We start from the raw sequence: 17,970 nt of genomic DNA, 5'->3' as shown, positions 1-17,970 counted from the left end.
AAAGTTAATTCTAACAGAAGAAGTTACAGCTCAAAAATAGATTTTAGAATAGATTTTGGCACCTGAGCCGGCCATAACCACCCGTTTAAGTTTTGGTTTCAATACTTCTGTTCCCTGCTTAGAATGATTATTGAAATGATGCACTTTCTATTATTTACGCTTTAACAAACACCAGAGCTCTTTTTGTAAAAATGTAGGTTCCGGTATCTGGTGTTCGTCCCCAGTAAAACCATGTTAATTTAGCCTCAAATGGTATGTTTTAAAGCTTTTTAACAGCAAGGGAAAAATTTTGGGATCAGTAACAAGTAGTAACAAATTACAAAAATACCGTAATTTTTTTCTTCGTCCAAAGAGGTACCGGTGAGGGTAAACAATTTATCTCATAAAATCAACACGATAAGTATAATACGAAATTGAATCTCTCAGAAGGGGAACAGGGACCAGTATTGATTCATTGATGATTAAAATAGTAGAATGACTTACGAAATATAATCAAGTGAAAATTGGATGGTAAAAATTAATAGATTGGAGCTGAACTTGGACGATTTAAGACAAAATTCAGAAATAGAAGTTTTGGGCAATAGTTTGTTTTTACTTTTCTGACTATTGTATTGTTTGTTCTATCCGATAGATAATTTATTTGCAGATATACAAGTCCCAGAATGAATAACAATATCTAATTTGATATTGCACTTATTTAAGATTTATACAATGAATGAGTGAAATTGACTTCACAAGTAGAATCTAAGCTTCCAAAAATATCACATGCTCAAATGAGAGAATAGCTTCATAATTAATTTACTTTACTGGATAAACATTTTTCATAATGAATAAGAATTCTCTATATTTATAAATTTTAACAAGACTGTAATCCTTCACCTTTTCTCTGTTCATTTGACATGCTTAGCAATAAAATATTGCTGTAAAAAGTAACCAACCCTTTCCAGGCATTCAATATTTGTACATGTATGATACAATATTATACTTGCAAATATTTTTACAGTACAAAATTTACTATGTCTGGAAGATAATAATCCATTTGATGACAATGATATTGATAAGAATCAAATTTATAAATATAAGTACTTTGGATCTTGGTGCACAAAATTAAAGCTTTCGATCTGCTCAAATAATGGAATGTAATGAATTAGCAAAAGATTCATTGACATATTAATAGCAGAAAAAACAGTGAATCTATGTTCCGAAAAGTTATTACATAATGAAATACTTCGATTAAACAAATAACCATTTAAAAATGTATATTCTAAAGGAAGCGGAGGCATTTAAATATTTAGGATAATCAACGTGAATTTACAACGGGTTTTCAAAAATGATTGGCAATAGAAGTAAGCATCAATATAATCATAATCGATAGGCCTTCCAAAGAATACCTACCAAATGTCTCGAGTTTAGAAAATATAGAGTATATCTTCTATGAAGTACAATTTTGAAGAGATATGACGACGTGAAGTTAAAACTTCTATAGAGAGAAATATAAATAAGGTGGGAGGGAATAAGGAAAGTCAGGTGAAGATACTTCAATTTGAAGAGTAAAATAATAAGTCTTGGAGAAGTAAAATAACGGTTGATATCAGTTCATCAAATAAAAAAAAATGGAGAAAATACAATACTAATTTGTAGAGCATATCCAAAATAACCGTGAGCGAACCAAATAATTATATCGATGAGAAAAATCAAAATATGTAAAAAAAACTGTCTTGTTGAAATTTTATCTTCAGTTATACAAGTTATTTAAGCTATTTAAAAAAAACTTGCCAATAAGAATGAATGTCAAGAACAAGAGAAGCTTTATCAAGTACCTACCTATATTCAAATGTACGATAAAAAAGATAAAATTCAAAGTTCTCTACATACTTTTGATATCTGAAAATAAATAATGGAGGGAATTGAGTAAAAGATGTGAGAGGTGAAAAAAGATTTAAGAATGAATGAAATATTATAAATTTCTTGCGTTTTTTAATTGGTACCAAACAAAAATTAGTTAGAAAAATAAAAAACAAAACATTTATAAAAATATGTTCAAAATATACAAGCTAATTAACTATCTTGCAATTTGAAAAATGGTACGAAACTTGGATTTAGTTCTTAAAATGCATAAAAAATTAAGGAATGGAGTATTGCAAACCGTTTCCACCAAAAACCAATATAAAATACAGATGCAATAAAAATGAGCAAAAATACATGGGGTATCATCCATTAAAAATAAGAGGAGAGAGAGGTAAGGTATTGAACAAATTAGATGATAATAATTATAGAAGAATGCGGCAGCAAGAGCGTCTTCAGGCAAGATCCAAACCATGAGTTCCAACTTGTGAGAGGCAAGCAGGTCGGGTGTGGTGCTGAGAGAGAGTAAAAGAGAGAGAGAGAGCGTGAGAGACCTCACCTTGACTTCCTCCTCGTTACACACACCCTCGCTAATCAACTGATCGGCATAGAGGTCCAAGCCGGGCTTGGTTTTCTTAATGATATTGTACATGAGCGGTTGCGTGAACATGGGTTCGTCGATTTCGTTGTGTCCGTTTCGGCGGTAGCTCACCTACAAAACGATTGAACCAGTTTAGTGAGAGGAGAGTCAGCTGTTACCTTCACTTCGTCAGTGGTGACGACACCTTCCTTGATCAGCTGTTCAGAGTACTTCTCCAGACCGGGCGGTGTCTTCTTGATGATGCTGTACATGAGCGGCTGCGTGAACATCGGCTCATCTATCTCGTTGTGTCCGTTGCGACGGTAGCTCACCTACAAAGTCACCCAAGTAAGGCACACACATATCTATCTACAACAACAATTGATAACATACGATAATAGGCAGTAACTGCCACTTGATTGAAAATAAATTGAACATAAAGAATACTGTTGAAAATAGTTGCAACTTGAATGAAAAATACTGTTGGAAATTTAATTCAGTTCTGTCAATTCTAATAAGGTTTCCATTGGTGTATAATTTTATTGGAGTGAATTTTATACCTTATCTAATTCATCAAAAAACTCACGCGAATATAACAGCATTTGAATTGAAATTACCAGAAATCCATTCACATTAGAATAAATGACAATTTTCAACAGTAATGTCCATTGCATAATGAAAATACTATACAAAATTACCCATTGCATTTAGAGATAAAACTCACTTAAAGAACAATGTAGAGATTTTTTTGTTGATTATATCCTCTAAAGTATATAACTCGAACGTGGGCTGAGTCAATGAGGTTGGGGATGGTATGTTAGAATAAGTGCCAGACGATATGGAAATGGAACCGAACTATTTATTAATTTTCTCATGTATAATTTTCCAGTCATCTGTACCCGGTGAAACAATATCCGAGCCGGTGAATTCATCACAGTCAAATACAGGGGAAGCTGTTACAAATGTTATTTGAATCAATTGTATTTAACATCATGAATGTATATAAAACAATCCAATTTCTTCCCCCATTTTGTAAGTGAAATTGAACAATGCATACTTCGCTATTCTACTCAATACCACTCTGGAAATCTAGTTGAGCTCTCACTTGATGATTTCAACGGTATATGTTTCACTTACTTCATGATTTTCGACTTGTTTTCAAAGGAGGAAGCCCTTTTGGGTGGTGACTTACCAGATCGATAACACAGTCCTTGTGGAATGTGTTGCGCCATTCGGCGGCTATCTTGCACACGTGCATCACTGCCTCGGGGTCATCTGAGTTCACGTGGAAGATGGGTGCGTTCACTACTCTGGCAACATCTGCACAAAATATTACAATATATTGAAATTTGCAACAACAGATTTAAACTTATGAGATAACAGTAATTTGGCTCTGGGTTGCATGTGGAAGAGATATCTTACATTTAGAACTACGTTCACTACTCTGGCAACATCTGCACAAAATATTGCAATACTTTGAAAATTTCAAGTACAGATTTAAACTTATGAGATTCCAGTAATTGCGCAAAATTTCAAGTACAGATTTAAACTTATGAGATTCCAGTAATTGCGCAAAATTTCAAGTACAGATTTAAACTTATGAGATTCCAGTAATTGGGCATACACTGGGTTGCATGTGATCTTACATTCAACAATGCTTATAAAAAGGGACGGAGAGACGGCAAGTTACTAGCGGCCAGTGCATTTCATTACGGCACTTTCCACCTTTCACCATGTATACTAACTATATACATGCATCTTCCAAACCTCCTCATATTGAATAAATATTGTAGGATGGAGCAAACATAATCTGTCTCAAACAAATTGATTTTTTTCAATTAATAGTGGTTTACTTATTGATAAAAAAATATTTCAATTATTATCTCTCTGACGTCATAAATGACTGAAAAACGTTGTAAATATGATGTAAACTATATTTTTTTATCAATAAGTAAATCGCTATTACTTGAAAAAATTCAATTTCAATACTTAGGGCCGGTTTCCGAGCTCGGGATTTAGCTAAGTTCTAGACTTTAAACATCTGGAGTCAGAAAATTGGCTTTCCGAAACGGGGTGTAGACGCAGTCCTCGTTTAAATTTGAATTTCGAAAAACTATAAAATTGAACACAAAATAAATGAGAAAATAAATATCATAAAAACTGCGACTACGCGTTTCGGAAAGCCAATTTTCTGACTCCAGATGTTTAAAGTCTAGAACTTAGCTAAATCCCGAGCTCGGAAACCGGCCCTTATTTCTCAATTGGAATAATACAATAGTTCAAAATCGCTCATCTAGCCTGGGCCATTTTTGGCTTGAAATGAGAACACTACTCTATGACGTCACACACCCATCCATGTTTGTTCAAAGGCTAGTTTAAAGTCATGTTTATTTTATGCATGGTCTAACTTTCCAATCGGAGGCTTCCTGCCCTGCCGACTCTAAAAACTCATGAAAACCCGCTAAATGTTTAATACTATTCTGTTTGTATTGATGTGGTGATTAAGTGGTGTGTGTACCAGTGCAGTAGGGTGAGGATCGAGAGTGTCGGGGATCGGTGGTGAATCCGATCTGGTTGTTGACGACGATGTGGATGGTGCCGTGGGTGGTGTAGTCGGGCAGGTCGGACAAGTGGAATGTCTCGAACACAACGCCCTGGCCGCAGAACGCCGCGTCTCCGTGCAGCAGGATCGACATCACCTAACAAGCATTTAAAATATTTATTACTCAACGAAAATCCAAAGAGAAAAACATTAAAAAATTTAATAATATGATTGTAAGGGAGATGTTGTGGTATTTCTCCATAATAAGCCATAAACATCAGTGGTATGATATTTCTTCATATATATCAGTGTCTTTTTCTTCTCAATTAAAAAAAGGTTCACAACCTTTACTGGTAATCACCCCCCTAGAAGAAATGAGAAACTCCCATTGCTCACCTCATTTTCTGTATACATCAGACCTGAGCCAGCCAGGTCACTCGATATTATTATTATTATAATTATTCTGTAAACATTGTTATTCCTATTTCGTATCTTATATTTTACAACGTTGATTTCATAAATGAATGATGAACATGTTTAGTTGCTTCGATTGAAGTGTAATTGGCTAAATATGAATGTTAATTAAATCAGACTTATTACTTAGTTGCAAAACTGGTAGCCACTAAAACACGGGCTAATGGATTCGAAGTGCGATCTTAAATAAAATTAAGAAGTACGTACCCTTCATTCTATTTTTTTCTAGTAAATTCAATCAAAAAACTCAATATATGTTGGAGAAATTTTGCCACAAAATGAATCCGCAAACCAGGTAGCCTACCCTTTTGATTTCTCTTTTTCTGAATTCTAGCTGATTATTTTATATTTTGACTTCAAATACTCAACAGAATATGTTTTTAATTCATTGGTGAGAGTTTGGAGTGACTGTCATTTGATTTCTTATAAATTAGAATGTATCTTGATCTCAGAAAAGGTTGTTATTTCCCTTTTCAGATCGCGTCAGGACGAAAATCGCCATGAAAGATGCTCATATTATAATCATTGGAGGTGATTACAACACACAAATTGTATTTTTCATTTTATATACAATTTGAAGTATTTATTATTGAGTGGCTATTGAAGAATACTTCCTCATTCCACAAGGTGAATATTTTGTTGAATTGATTACCTTTTTGCCTTCGCCATCTCCACGGTAGAACTGCTCGGCACGAGTCTTGCCCTGGACGATGGGGTCGACCGCCTCCAAGTGGGACGGATTGGCCACAACGGCCAGGCGAATGTTCTTGTTTGTCACTCGGTTCAGTCTTTCAATGTAGGTTCCCAAGTGGTATTTTACGTCACCGGAGCCCTGAAACAGGTAACAAAATTCAATAATTATTAGTGAACAATAACCATTAATCTAATTGCAAAACTAAATCGAAAAGAATGCAATGAAGGGACTTCTCAAAAGAGGGAAAAATTATAAATTGGATTCTCCATGTGCAATGATGAAGTAGGAACAGAAAGGAATAGAATTGAAAATTTTGATGATGCGTTAAGAGAAAAAAATGTAAACAAGACTAGACAGCATCAAATAAAAACTTCCAAGTTTGTTAAGTAAATTCGGCTCAAAATATATTCCTTTAAATTATATGTGAAACGTAGACTACGTCTGTAATGAATTACAATTTATAAAAATTGTGAAAATTTTTCAACGAACAATAAAGCAGTATACTTTTATTTTCATCTCTGTCCTATATAAAATAATCTCTAAGTGATGTGGATCTGATGAAAAATATAATAAATGTGGATCAGCAAGAGTGATGGTGAACGGCCAAAACATTTCTCATTACAATGAGCATTACAGAAACTTCGATAAAGTTAAAAAGATAACCAATCCAATAATGAGAAAATTGAGAAATATTGTTAAGTTTTCAATTGTTTATCCATTAATACGATTTTCGTCGATAAAACACTATTGTATCTTCCAATACCAGTAGCGTATGAATATTTTCCTGTTGTGTGAATCAGGATTTGCGTTTACATTATTACATCACACTCATCTTATGAGTCGAACAAGACGTTCAATCTTTTACGTTTTGGAACCATTTTGGGCGTAAGCCTGTGGTACTACTCTGAAGTCTGTGTAATTCTGAATGATTAAATCAATAAATCTATGATTGAAGTTGATACTTCAAATAAAAAGTAAGTAAATTCCTATGGATTTTGTGGTGGGAAGTCCCTTGCGGGAAGGTCCCACCTCGCCTGAATACATAATTTAAGCCGTCTATGGGCCTTACGACTATCATACTTCAGCCAGAACCGACAATTTAACGTACCAATCCGATAACACAGGACTCCAAGTCAAGAGTTGATTTAAAAAAATGAAACGATTATACGAATATTATCAATTTGATGCAAAATATGTATAAATAGTAAATGGATAATTGAACAAATGATTGAATGATCTAAGGCCGTATGTACCATCTACGTCTAACACTAAACCACGTTCACTTGTAGATATGGTTGCATTCATCATAATGTGTTTCATTCGGGGTTTAAGCGAACAGCTGACATTTCTCTGTTCAAACCGAGGATTTGCATACGGGCCTAAGTCAATAAATAAGTATAATATAATATAAGTATAATAAGTATAGATGAATAAACTAAATACTGAAATGAATGAATGAATGGCCTACATCATCGGCAGCTTCGAGAGCAGCGAACTGAGTGAATATCTGCTCGAGAGGCTTGCGACAGACGTTGGCGAGCACGTTGAGCCGGCCTCGGTGAGGCATGCCCATCACCACCGACTCCACGCCCAGCTCCGTCGACATTTTGTTTTTCTGCTCATGAATGGATCTGATGTGCACTTGCACATACACGCATTACTCATAGATGGCTAGAATTTTTAAATATTCATTTCACTGATTTTTCTCTCAGTACAATGATCACAGATTTCGTTGAGAAACCACAGTATTTTTATTAAATTTCTATGAGCATTTTTCAAGTTATTGAAAGATTGGGTGTCAATGTGTGAAACGTTGTGTATAGATACAAAAAATATTGTTTATTCAATAACGTCAAGTTCTTCAGCTGATTTCATAATTTCCTTACACATCATATCAACAAATCCTAAGCTTTCTCAAGATTTTGCTAGGATAGAGTTATTCCTTAACAAAAATTAATGCATTCATTCATTTATCCAATTTACTCAGAAAAGCATGAAATCAAAACAATGATTGTTTTATAAATCAATTATAGAATTGTGTTTAGTAGATACGCTTTATTTTCATGCTTTCATGAAAATAAAACTTACTTGTCTATGAAATTTGTGAATAAAGAAGAACAGTTCTCCAAGCATCAAGTGAGCTCGTTCTTGATTCATATTCAACGTTTATGATACAGGAGTAACAGAAGTAATGAAATAGGGTACATTTTGGATTTGAAACAATCATATTCTTCATTATATTCTTCATTATATTGAATTGCTCTACTGTACAAGATGAACTGAAAATATTTGAAAATTTATTTGTGCCGTTGATTTTTTTCGAATTATTGTTTCCTCCTTCGTATCTTAGTTCTAAACTTGAAAATTTCATATCTTTTTGACCCAATATTTCTCTGCCTTAGACAACCTATCAATTTCACAATAGACTTTCCTACTAAAACAAGAGTTTTAAAGGAATGATAAAAATTATTCCCTCCTTCATATATTTCGAATTTTGTTGACCCAATACTTTATCACTACCTTGGAGAACCTATCAATTTAACAATAAATTTTCCTTCTTCAAAAAGAGTTTCAAAGAAATAAAGATTAAACACTTGAAAATGTCGTTCGAGTTCGAAAAGGAAGTTCGAAACATGTTGCATATAAATAGAAAATAAATGTTGAAAGGGTGCATTGATTTTTATTTTACTAGATAATATGAAAAATGTTGTCAATTTCTATTCAATTTGCTTCACATGAAATATCCGGCACCTATTGAATACAGGTTTCTCAAAAGCAGATAAACTATCTGTCTCTACATTTTAATCTAATTTGTAATTGTATCCACAAATAAAGAAATCTGCATAATTAGAATTTACAATTTTAATAAATGAATGTAATGTTACCCAGTAGCACGGGTGAGACGAGCCAGCAGCAGTCTCTTTTCGTCCTTGTCCATCTCCATGATTCCAGGCGTCTCCAGCTTCTGACGGATCCAGTTGCATTGTTCCAGCGAGTTGATGAACATGAACTCCACTCCAATATGGCGGCAGTAGGCGTTCTCCAGGCGTCTCAGAATTTCTCGCAGTGTCAGGCTTTTCTCCTTGCCGCCAATGAATGTTGTCGAGGGCAGCTTGAACGTTCTGTCCATGTCTGCTTCGTCTATTTTTTACAAAATATTTCAAAATTAGTCATGAAATTCTGTTGAAAGTATTCACTACTACTAAATAACTGAATGCATCTCTAGATTGTTACAATATTACAGTTTCAGATTTGATAACTACTAAATAACTGTATGAATCTCTAGCTTGGTATAATATTACAGTTTCAGATTTGATGTGTTACAACTAATAATATTCAATTCAATTTTTTTACAGACATTCATAACACTCATAATAGTATCAGTTATAGAGGATTTAAACATTCAAAGCTGTCAGATCTTATTTCCATCACTATAGTTTTCTCATTAAGTCATAATCAATTGTAGTCCATTGAACAATAATTGTAGTCTTTAATGGCATATGCTTTATTGAAAGGTTTCATATGTTGAAGAAACTCATTGGATTAACGAAAAATTGTATGTGAAAAGGATAAAAGAAAGCAATTTAATTCAATAATCTCCCTAAAATTTAAAAAAACATATTTTCACGAATCATGTCAAACATAGAATTTCTCAATTTTTTAAACATTCAAGTAGTTCCGGCTTCTTTGCAGTTTTAATTTTCAAGCACTTTGCTATATGCACCAAGCTAGAATAGCTTGAAAAACAAAAGATTGAGATCACAAATTCTTCAAGCAAATTAAATGTATTCATCACCATCATTTCCATTATTTTACAAAAATTGAGAAAAAATTAAATTGATAGTATACATAAAACGTAAACAGAATATAAAAATAAATAACTGAAGCTGTTCCTAAACATTTAACATGCGTTTCATAAAGAAGTTGATTTGATTCATGGTGGTGAGGAATGAATGGAGTATCGTAGCATTGAACCAAGATGTGGTGAACGATCATCATTCCCAATACTGTAGCCTCCTCAACATTGACTTTGAAATTAAGCAATAATATTGCAAACGTTCAATGACGGAATACGAACAGATGCAAATCATATCTAACATCTAGAAAAATATAAATGAATTGAAAACTTTGTTCAAACCATCACGGAATCCCATGCACCAATAATGAGATATTTTTGAAGTAATGCGATTTCATATATTCGTGAAGAACATGGAGTTGAAGATGATTTGACCCACAAAAATAACCTTGGACTGAATTTAACTTTTTTTACAAACATCAAACCGATAACAGTTCCAGGCAGTACACAATACTGTACAAAGTCCATAGCAAAACTTACCTCTCAATTTATTGGTTGTATTTGTGAAGCTGTTGGCCAGAGAGATGTTTGATAGTTTAAAGAAAATATATATAAGAAAACACAGAACACAAAAGTGCATAGATTTCTTCAACCAAGTGCAATAACATTCAAGTCACAGAAAACGTAAAACATGAAAACCAACACCATTTGTCACGTGATGGGTGTGTGTTGGGGGACAGAAAATAAGCCAGAAAACAGTGATTTCAAAATATTAACATAGTATAAATTATGTCAAGAGCAATGCATAGAATTGATGCAGAAAAAATAAGAATTAATTTTTAGAGCAAATATATTTACAAAAGCTAGGTAGAATTTATTAAAAATATTAAGAATTTATTGAGATATTCAATTTGAAAACTCTTTATGCAACTCTTTATTGAGTATAAATGAGAGACTTCAGGAAATTGGATTGACTCGTTGACTTTATTTCCCTTACAGGATGAACTTAAGGCACGAATGGGCTTCTCAATCTCTTAGCTCTTCTTAACATTACTAAATTGATGTTTTATTATGAAGATGGATGATTTATAGGATAACGAAGTGAGACAACTGAGAGATGAAAATAATTCACGGTTCAAGAAGGCATGTATTAAAAGTTGGAAAAGAAACTAACTATATTCCACTATTATCTTCGAGAAAATTGATGAACATCTGAAAGTGTTGTAAATAAATATACACGCATTATTATTGATCATGAATAAAATTGCACAGTGAGCAATCTCACTTCGAAAACACGTCGAGTTTTCATGAATTTGAATAAGAAAGGATATGGATTCCCTATGTATTTTGGCCTGGAAATACTTGATATACTAGGAAAAAGATAATTGTGATAGAAAATTGGAAAAATGAATGAAAATAAAATGAAATTTACGTACGCTCCATCATGCTGGCCACCTTATATTGCAGTTGCTGAGAATATGTTGTGCTTCCTCTCATTTTGCCTTGAACAAAAACATCCCTAAAAATTCTTTAAAAAGAACGAACACAAAAGACTAAAAAAGAAAGAGCGCCATGGTTAAAACAAGGTAAAGTCATGCAAGCCTTCACAAGCAAAAATGTTGATGATTAATTGGAAATTAAATAGAAATACTAAGAGATGCTAGATTTAATGTATCAACCTGAAAAAATCTAATTAAATTATACAGGAGGGAATTTGGGGAAATGGCATTATTTTTTAAGAATCAACTGGTGTTTGCAATGCTGAAATTTACATGTCAGAATGTTACAAACATATTGAAACAGAACAATGTACTTTTGAATTTGATAATGCAATTTCAAAGTGATAATGAAAATTGTGATTATAAAACTAGAAATGATTAATTTCATTAGTAACGCTCTCTGATTAATGTGATTGATTTGGATAACCGATCCTTGTTGAATAGTTAAAACTAGCTAACACTAACACAGGTATATTAATAAAGTAGAAGGATTTATAATATAATATCATAAAGAGATAATTTTACTGCTGATATAATTATGTATCAGCGTAATTCTTTTACAATAAAACCATTGGATTAGAGTTCATATATATTATTTTAAGATAATCCATACTTTTTCAAATATGAAAAATGATGCAAACTAGAGAATATTCTGAAAATAAATAGCTATTTAAACAGAAACTCTAAAGCTTCGAAAATGTAAATGTAGAACAGACTTATGTGACTCGTTAGGCATACTTGGTAAATGCAGTTGATAAAATACAAATTATTAAGAAAGCGATAGCTGTGAGAGAAATCTATTATGAATATTTCAGATTGAAAGATTTTATAAGAAAATGTATTATTTGTAGAAAGAAAAAAATGCTTCAGTCTCTTTGGAATTTCAGGTTTAGTGACAAAGCCAAACGCTAGATACGAGATGGACAGCCAAAGCATTATTATATAAATCAAAGGTTGAAAGGGTGAGGTCTCTTGCTTATTGAGAATTATAAATTGCCTGTACCTGTACTTTGAATCCTCGATTATCGAAAACTCCTTCATTATTTTTCTACTTTCAAAAGACAATAATATCTGAGCAGTCTTATAATTAACAAACCTGTGTTCACCTATTCCTACATTATGGACTACTATGCAAGTGTTCACAAAATCAATTCAAGAGGAACATAGTTACATTCAATTATAAGTTTAATTATAAACTTCAAATTTAAAATATTCACTGACAGGGGTGGATAGAGAACTTAAGCATTCACATTTTAGGATGACTTGAAAGTATTGCATGATAATTATTGATAATGATTATCATTTAGAAAAGGATATATACTAAAACTATTTAATAATAAAGATCTAGAATAATAATTTCATGAAAAGAAGCATGACTTCAAAAATTCTGTGAACGAAAATTGTCTGAAATTCAAATCAATATCCATGCCAAATGAGCTTTCGATGAAAGACATTACAATATCGCTAGAGAAACTAAAACTTGTTTTCATGCAACATTCAATAACGATAGAAGTACTCAATGAAAATTCATCTCATAAATCGAATTTAATCTTTTCAATCTCATTCAATGATCTGATGACAAATTAGTATCGCAAATCCCGATTCGCTAATGTAAAATACATTTTTGAAAACCCCATGAATTAACCCACGCTTCCCTGCTGATTTATTAAGGAAAACCCAGCAAATCAATTAAAAAAAAAAGATGATGGGGTTTACTAATAACCAACTTTGATACCTGGAATTGTTTTTCAACAATGAACTTATTGTTATCTCGTTTATTGTTAAGCCAAAAGAAACTTATTTCTTCTGAAGATAATTATTTTGAGTCGGGAGGACTGTTTGTTAAATTTAAACAAAATATTTCTGATATACCTGATCACCCTGATGAAATACTATGAAGCATGAATAAACCACGAATTGCCCAACAAATGAGAAAACTTCGATACCGACATGATATGAATATGAAATAATTACACCCTATACGATAATTTACATGAATATTGAAGAATAAATCAAATGAGGAGTGAGAATATCGTCCATAGTTTTAGTAATACAATTTTATAACCAACTTAAGCTTCAATGATTGATGTTTGATATTTTTGTGGTGAGACTGATCAGCCACATTAGTCGTAGACTTGTTCACGGGTGATAGACAATTGATGATAATAATTGATCTACGGTTTTAGTGAGGCTTCAAACCAACAAAGGTGATTTTCGAGCTCCTAACTGATAATAATCGAGGGAATGGCCTTGAGCGGTCACCCAACAAACGGGAAAACCAGGCGACCGGCGCTGATAGAATTTTATATAAAGTATTTATATGGTGACCGCTGCCGATGATATATAACATCTATCATATTATACGGCTTTAAGAAATCTCTAGGATTGTTTCCAAGTGGAATAAACTTGATTAGAAAGATTTATTATCGTACACAATTTGACAGCCCTACTTCTTTAGAAATACAAATTCATAAAGATTGATATGGATTTGCATTAATATAAGATTTGATTGAAAATTTACATGCAAATTTCAATGTCTGGACCCTTGAAGCCAAATAATCAAAGCACATTTATGAAAATGCAGCTTAAGAATATGTTTTTTTAGGATTGATGTTTTTTTTGCTGAGGATGATTCACACTAAGCTTTAAGCTTTTGCGTAGGTGAGAATAAAATATGAACGAATCTAGAGTTTTATTGTGGGTACAGAACTATCTAACTGAAATGTTCCCCGAGATTTCCGGATGATACGAACGTAAATTATTTTATTTACAATAATTTTTGTGGGATGATGCACAACTTACCGAACGAGTAATGACTGTAGAGGAGTTCTGGAGGATGTCGGTCGTCCAAATCGGCGCTGTTGATGCCCAGAGGATCCAACTTGGCTATATGATGGCCTCTTATCTGCATACAGGATCACACACACACACATCACCACTAAATATCATAACCACTCTCAATTCAGCCTCAACGAGTCAATATTATTCAGTTAGAACAAACCGAAATACAATACAAAATTGAGTTAACATTATTCAGTAGAATTATTCGGTAGATAGGTAGTTGAGAACAAACAGAAAATACATTCTTAAGACAAACAAAAACCAAACCAGTTTGTTTTAAAAATCTTGTTAAAGGGTATGGGTACTTAGTTATCTTTGGGTATATAGGTAACTAAATAGCACTAATCAACTTATACAAACTTTTTCATGATATTGGAATATATTTCAGACACTCGGGGCAGAAAACCTCTATGGTCTATGAAAAATTATGAAAAAGATTTTTATAGAAAACATTTTATGAAGAGAACCCAGTAAAGCGGGGTAATCTATAAAATTTGAGTTAATAGATAAAAATGTGAGTTCTAGTGGGATATGTAAGAATTATGAAGGAAGAGATTAATTACTTTACATTGAAAGAAAATTTATGCATACTGATAGAAATATTAATATGAAATTTGGCTTATGACTTGCTAGACATAAAGTAGGCTTCACCAAGTTATTTAAATTATTACAGGTGATTGGATTTTCCAACTCAGATCCAAATAAGGAGAAATATATATTTGAATGAAAAATCAAAGTTTATTATTTAATATCGGCCTAATTATGGCACATAAATTAATTGAAACAAATTTTTAAGATCTTCTTATCAACATTAGAAGAAAGAGCTAGAGAGAGAAAATTACACAATCATAATTAGTGATGGGCAATGAGAAATTACACGAAAGTAGTTCAAGCAATATACTGTGATATCAAAAATGATTACTTTAAATAATTCAACAGCTTCCAGCGAAAAATAAATAAAAAGGGAACACTACCAACATGTGATAACATTTTATACTTCTACTATTCTACAATTAGAACCCCTCTTATGGATGAAAAAACATTCAGAGCATTCACGAGAAGAAATAAAAGCATGCCAGTAATTTCAAACAAAACTTGATGTATTGAGGATGACGTATTTCACATACATTATTCACATACATGTATTTTACATCATTAAACAAGTATGAAATGTTTCATCAATACAAACCTTACAAGTTCAGAAAAAATAAGCATACCGATTGGACCACTAAGGAGCTAGCAACATATCATCTTCATCCCACAATTTGTCCGACAGAATATATGTATAAAATAAAATAGAATAAATTATTAATATTCCGCTACATAAGGTGTAATATGTAATATGTTGCAAGTTTGAAGATGTAACAAAATTTCTCATTCGATTTCTTAAAAACTCAAGAGAACCAATTACTCCTAATATTCCAATGCAGGGATGATGATATACCCTTCTTACAAACAAATATTAATCACCCAATTATATCGAAGTCAAGTGTCCATGAGTTAATAAACAAAATTAAATACAGTAATAAACAAGTTAATTAACAAGAAATTACAATATTTCCAATACAACTACAATTTCTATTTAATAATCCCAAAACTAGCACAAATGCACACTTATATTAACTATAACAAGCGAATACTATACCACTACTTCTACTACTACTACATGACTGTCTATCTCAACTACAAACTTAGAGTTAACAAAAACATAAACGTAGAATGTAAGCCAATCTTGTTAATGCACAATGCAAAAAATATGTTATTTGAAACCCAATAAACTTAGCACAGATCAATCATATGAGCTGATTCTTTACCTACCTTCAAGCATTAGTGGAACATGAGAGAGCTGGCAGCGGAGATAACTTACATGCGACTTACATTTTTTACTAACTTCAAAACAATTTACAGTTTTCATTTCAAACATTCTGTTATTTTTAATTTACATTTTGAGGTGTTCAGCTTGAATACATTAGTGCTCTCTTGATCATTTATGGGCCAATTATTGTGTCATCTTAAAACATGTTAACTTCAGCCTCGAGTGAAGAATTCATTTTATTTAGTAAATAAGAACAGCCTAATGTACATCACATTACATTTCTATCTAATGATGGTTGATATGATTAGGATAAAAAATAAATGTCCAGTACTCAAAAAGCGCTCATTAGAAAAGATTTGGTACTTTGCGGGAAATGATTCATTTAAAGTATCTATTTGACGCCTTTCTAATGGAATTGGATTAGCCATCTTGAATAAAGAGGAAACTTGTCTCAGAATAATACGTAATATCATTATAGTCTGTTAAATAATTGGATGGTTATTTGAAAACAATGTAGGAAAACTCAGAAAAATTTAGATGTGAACAAATCGAAAAAAAGATTAGGCTTCTTAAAAAGATTCATTTGTTTGAATTGAATGAAACCTGACTCTTTTGGAATAAGCAAATTTCACACTCTTCAAGTTAAACACCCTCATTGTTAATTAGACCTTGAGAACTAAACAATTTATAAGTTGGTGACATTATTTTGAGAAAATATATCTTATTCACAAAACAAGATTGTATTTCTTTGCACAAGATTTGAAAGAAATATGTTTACTGTCAAGGTTAAAAATATTCTAATTTTTAATCATTTTCAGCGCCTAAGACTGAATTGAAAAAAAGGTTAATAATAAGAAATAAGATGAGTGCAACATTATGGACTTTTCTTCAGTACATCTACCTGTACATTCAGAGACAACACTCCACAAATTCACCAGATTATATGGATTATGGTAAAGTAATGGTTGAATTACCTCATTGGATTAATGATATATCAAAACCTCCTGGTCATTCCTAACCACCATGAATTGCATGCTAAATGTTTATATTCAGCTTCCTATGGACATTGTTAATACCCCAATTAATAGGATAACGCCACATTCTTGTGAATTATGTCTAATCAAACCACAGGATTATTGGATGAATATACATTGAAAAAGGGGTAATTTTCAAAAGGTGAAAAATGAAAGATGCATCTTTGGATAGATTCTTCAATTGTAATTTTGTAAGAGCCATTTACGAAATTGATTTTTACATATCAAATGAAAAAATAATTATTCAAAAATATAAATGAACAATACTAACCAATATAGACAGTAGTGAGTGTGAGTTAGTGAGTGCAAATTACCATTGATTTATTATGAATAAAGTTGTATTCCACCATTTTTGAGAACACAAAAATGTGTAATGAAAACATATTTATTATTTTCATAAGGTATACAGTAAAAGGAAATAGAATGCAATGAAATGCCTGATTTCTAACATTGTTTGTTTAATGTGGCTTGATTAGCAATAACACACCAACTACAACATTTTTTTCCTATGAAAATCTACCTATTTTATAACCACCAAGTCAGACATTATTTTACTCACTGAATAAAGAATAACGGATAATCAAGTACCGAAACTCAATTTCAATTTCAGTCTGGTATCCTGATAACAATCATATTTCATCAACTATTCCTCAATTGGGTCAAACTAATTGGAATCAGAACTAGCGGCTTTGTAGTAAGTTTCATAACAGAGTGGCACAGTTAAGGAACACTCATTGAATACAATCAGTTTTGGTTACCAAACACAGATTTATAGATGAAGGAAAGGATTTCCATATCTCCTATCTGCATACTTCTCTGCTTAGCATCTCTAGTTCCAAGTAAAAAATG

The 17,970-nt window shown here is 32.2% G+C and overlaps 1 protein-coding gene across 1 annotated transcript in view; it reads right to left on the bottom strand.

Moving 5' to 3' along the window:
* LOC111046263 (2-oxoglutarate dehydrogenase, mitochondrial) overlaps nucleotides 1-17,970 on the bottom strand; it is a 55,713-nt gene that overhangs the window by 14,495 nt on the left and 23,248 nt on the right. Inside the window, exons 4-10 of the mRNA XM_039438221.1 lie at nucleotides 14,233-14,335; nucleotides 9,021-9,276; nucleotides 7,604-7,766; nucleotides 6,094-6,273; nucleotides 4,944-5,124; nucleotides 3,618-3,745; nucleotides 2,405-2,557 (exon numbers count right to left, since the gene is read on the bottom strand). Coding sequence (XP_039294155.1) covers nucleotides 2,405-2,557; nucleotides 3,618-3,745; nucleotides 4,944-5,124; nucleotides 6,094-6,273; nucleotides 7,604-7,766; nucleotides 9,021-9,276; nucleotides 14,233-14,335 — 1,164 coding nt within the window. The remainder of the gene's footprint in view (nucleotides 1-2,404; nucleotides 2,558-3,617; nucleotides 3,746-4,943; nucleotides 5,125-6,093; nucleotides 6,274-7,603; nucleotides 7,767-9,020; nucleotides 9,277-14,232; nucleotides 14,336-17,970) is intronic.

The sequence above is a fragment of the Nilaparvata lugens genome, chromosome 11, assembly GCF_014356525.2.
Source record: "Nilaparvata lugens isolate BPH chromosome 11, ASM1435652v1, whole genome shotgun sequence".
NCBI classification, from domain to species: domain Eukaryota; kingdom Metazoa; phylum Arthropoda; class Insecta; order Hemiptera; family Delphacidae; genus Nilaparvata; species Nilaparvata lugens.
The sequence above is the reverse complement of the archived record's forward strand: the minus strand, read 5'-3'. Positions and strand labels throughout refer to the sequence as shown.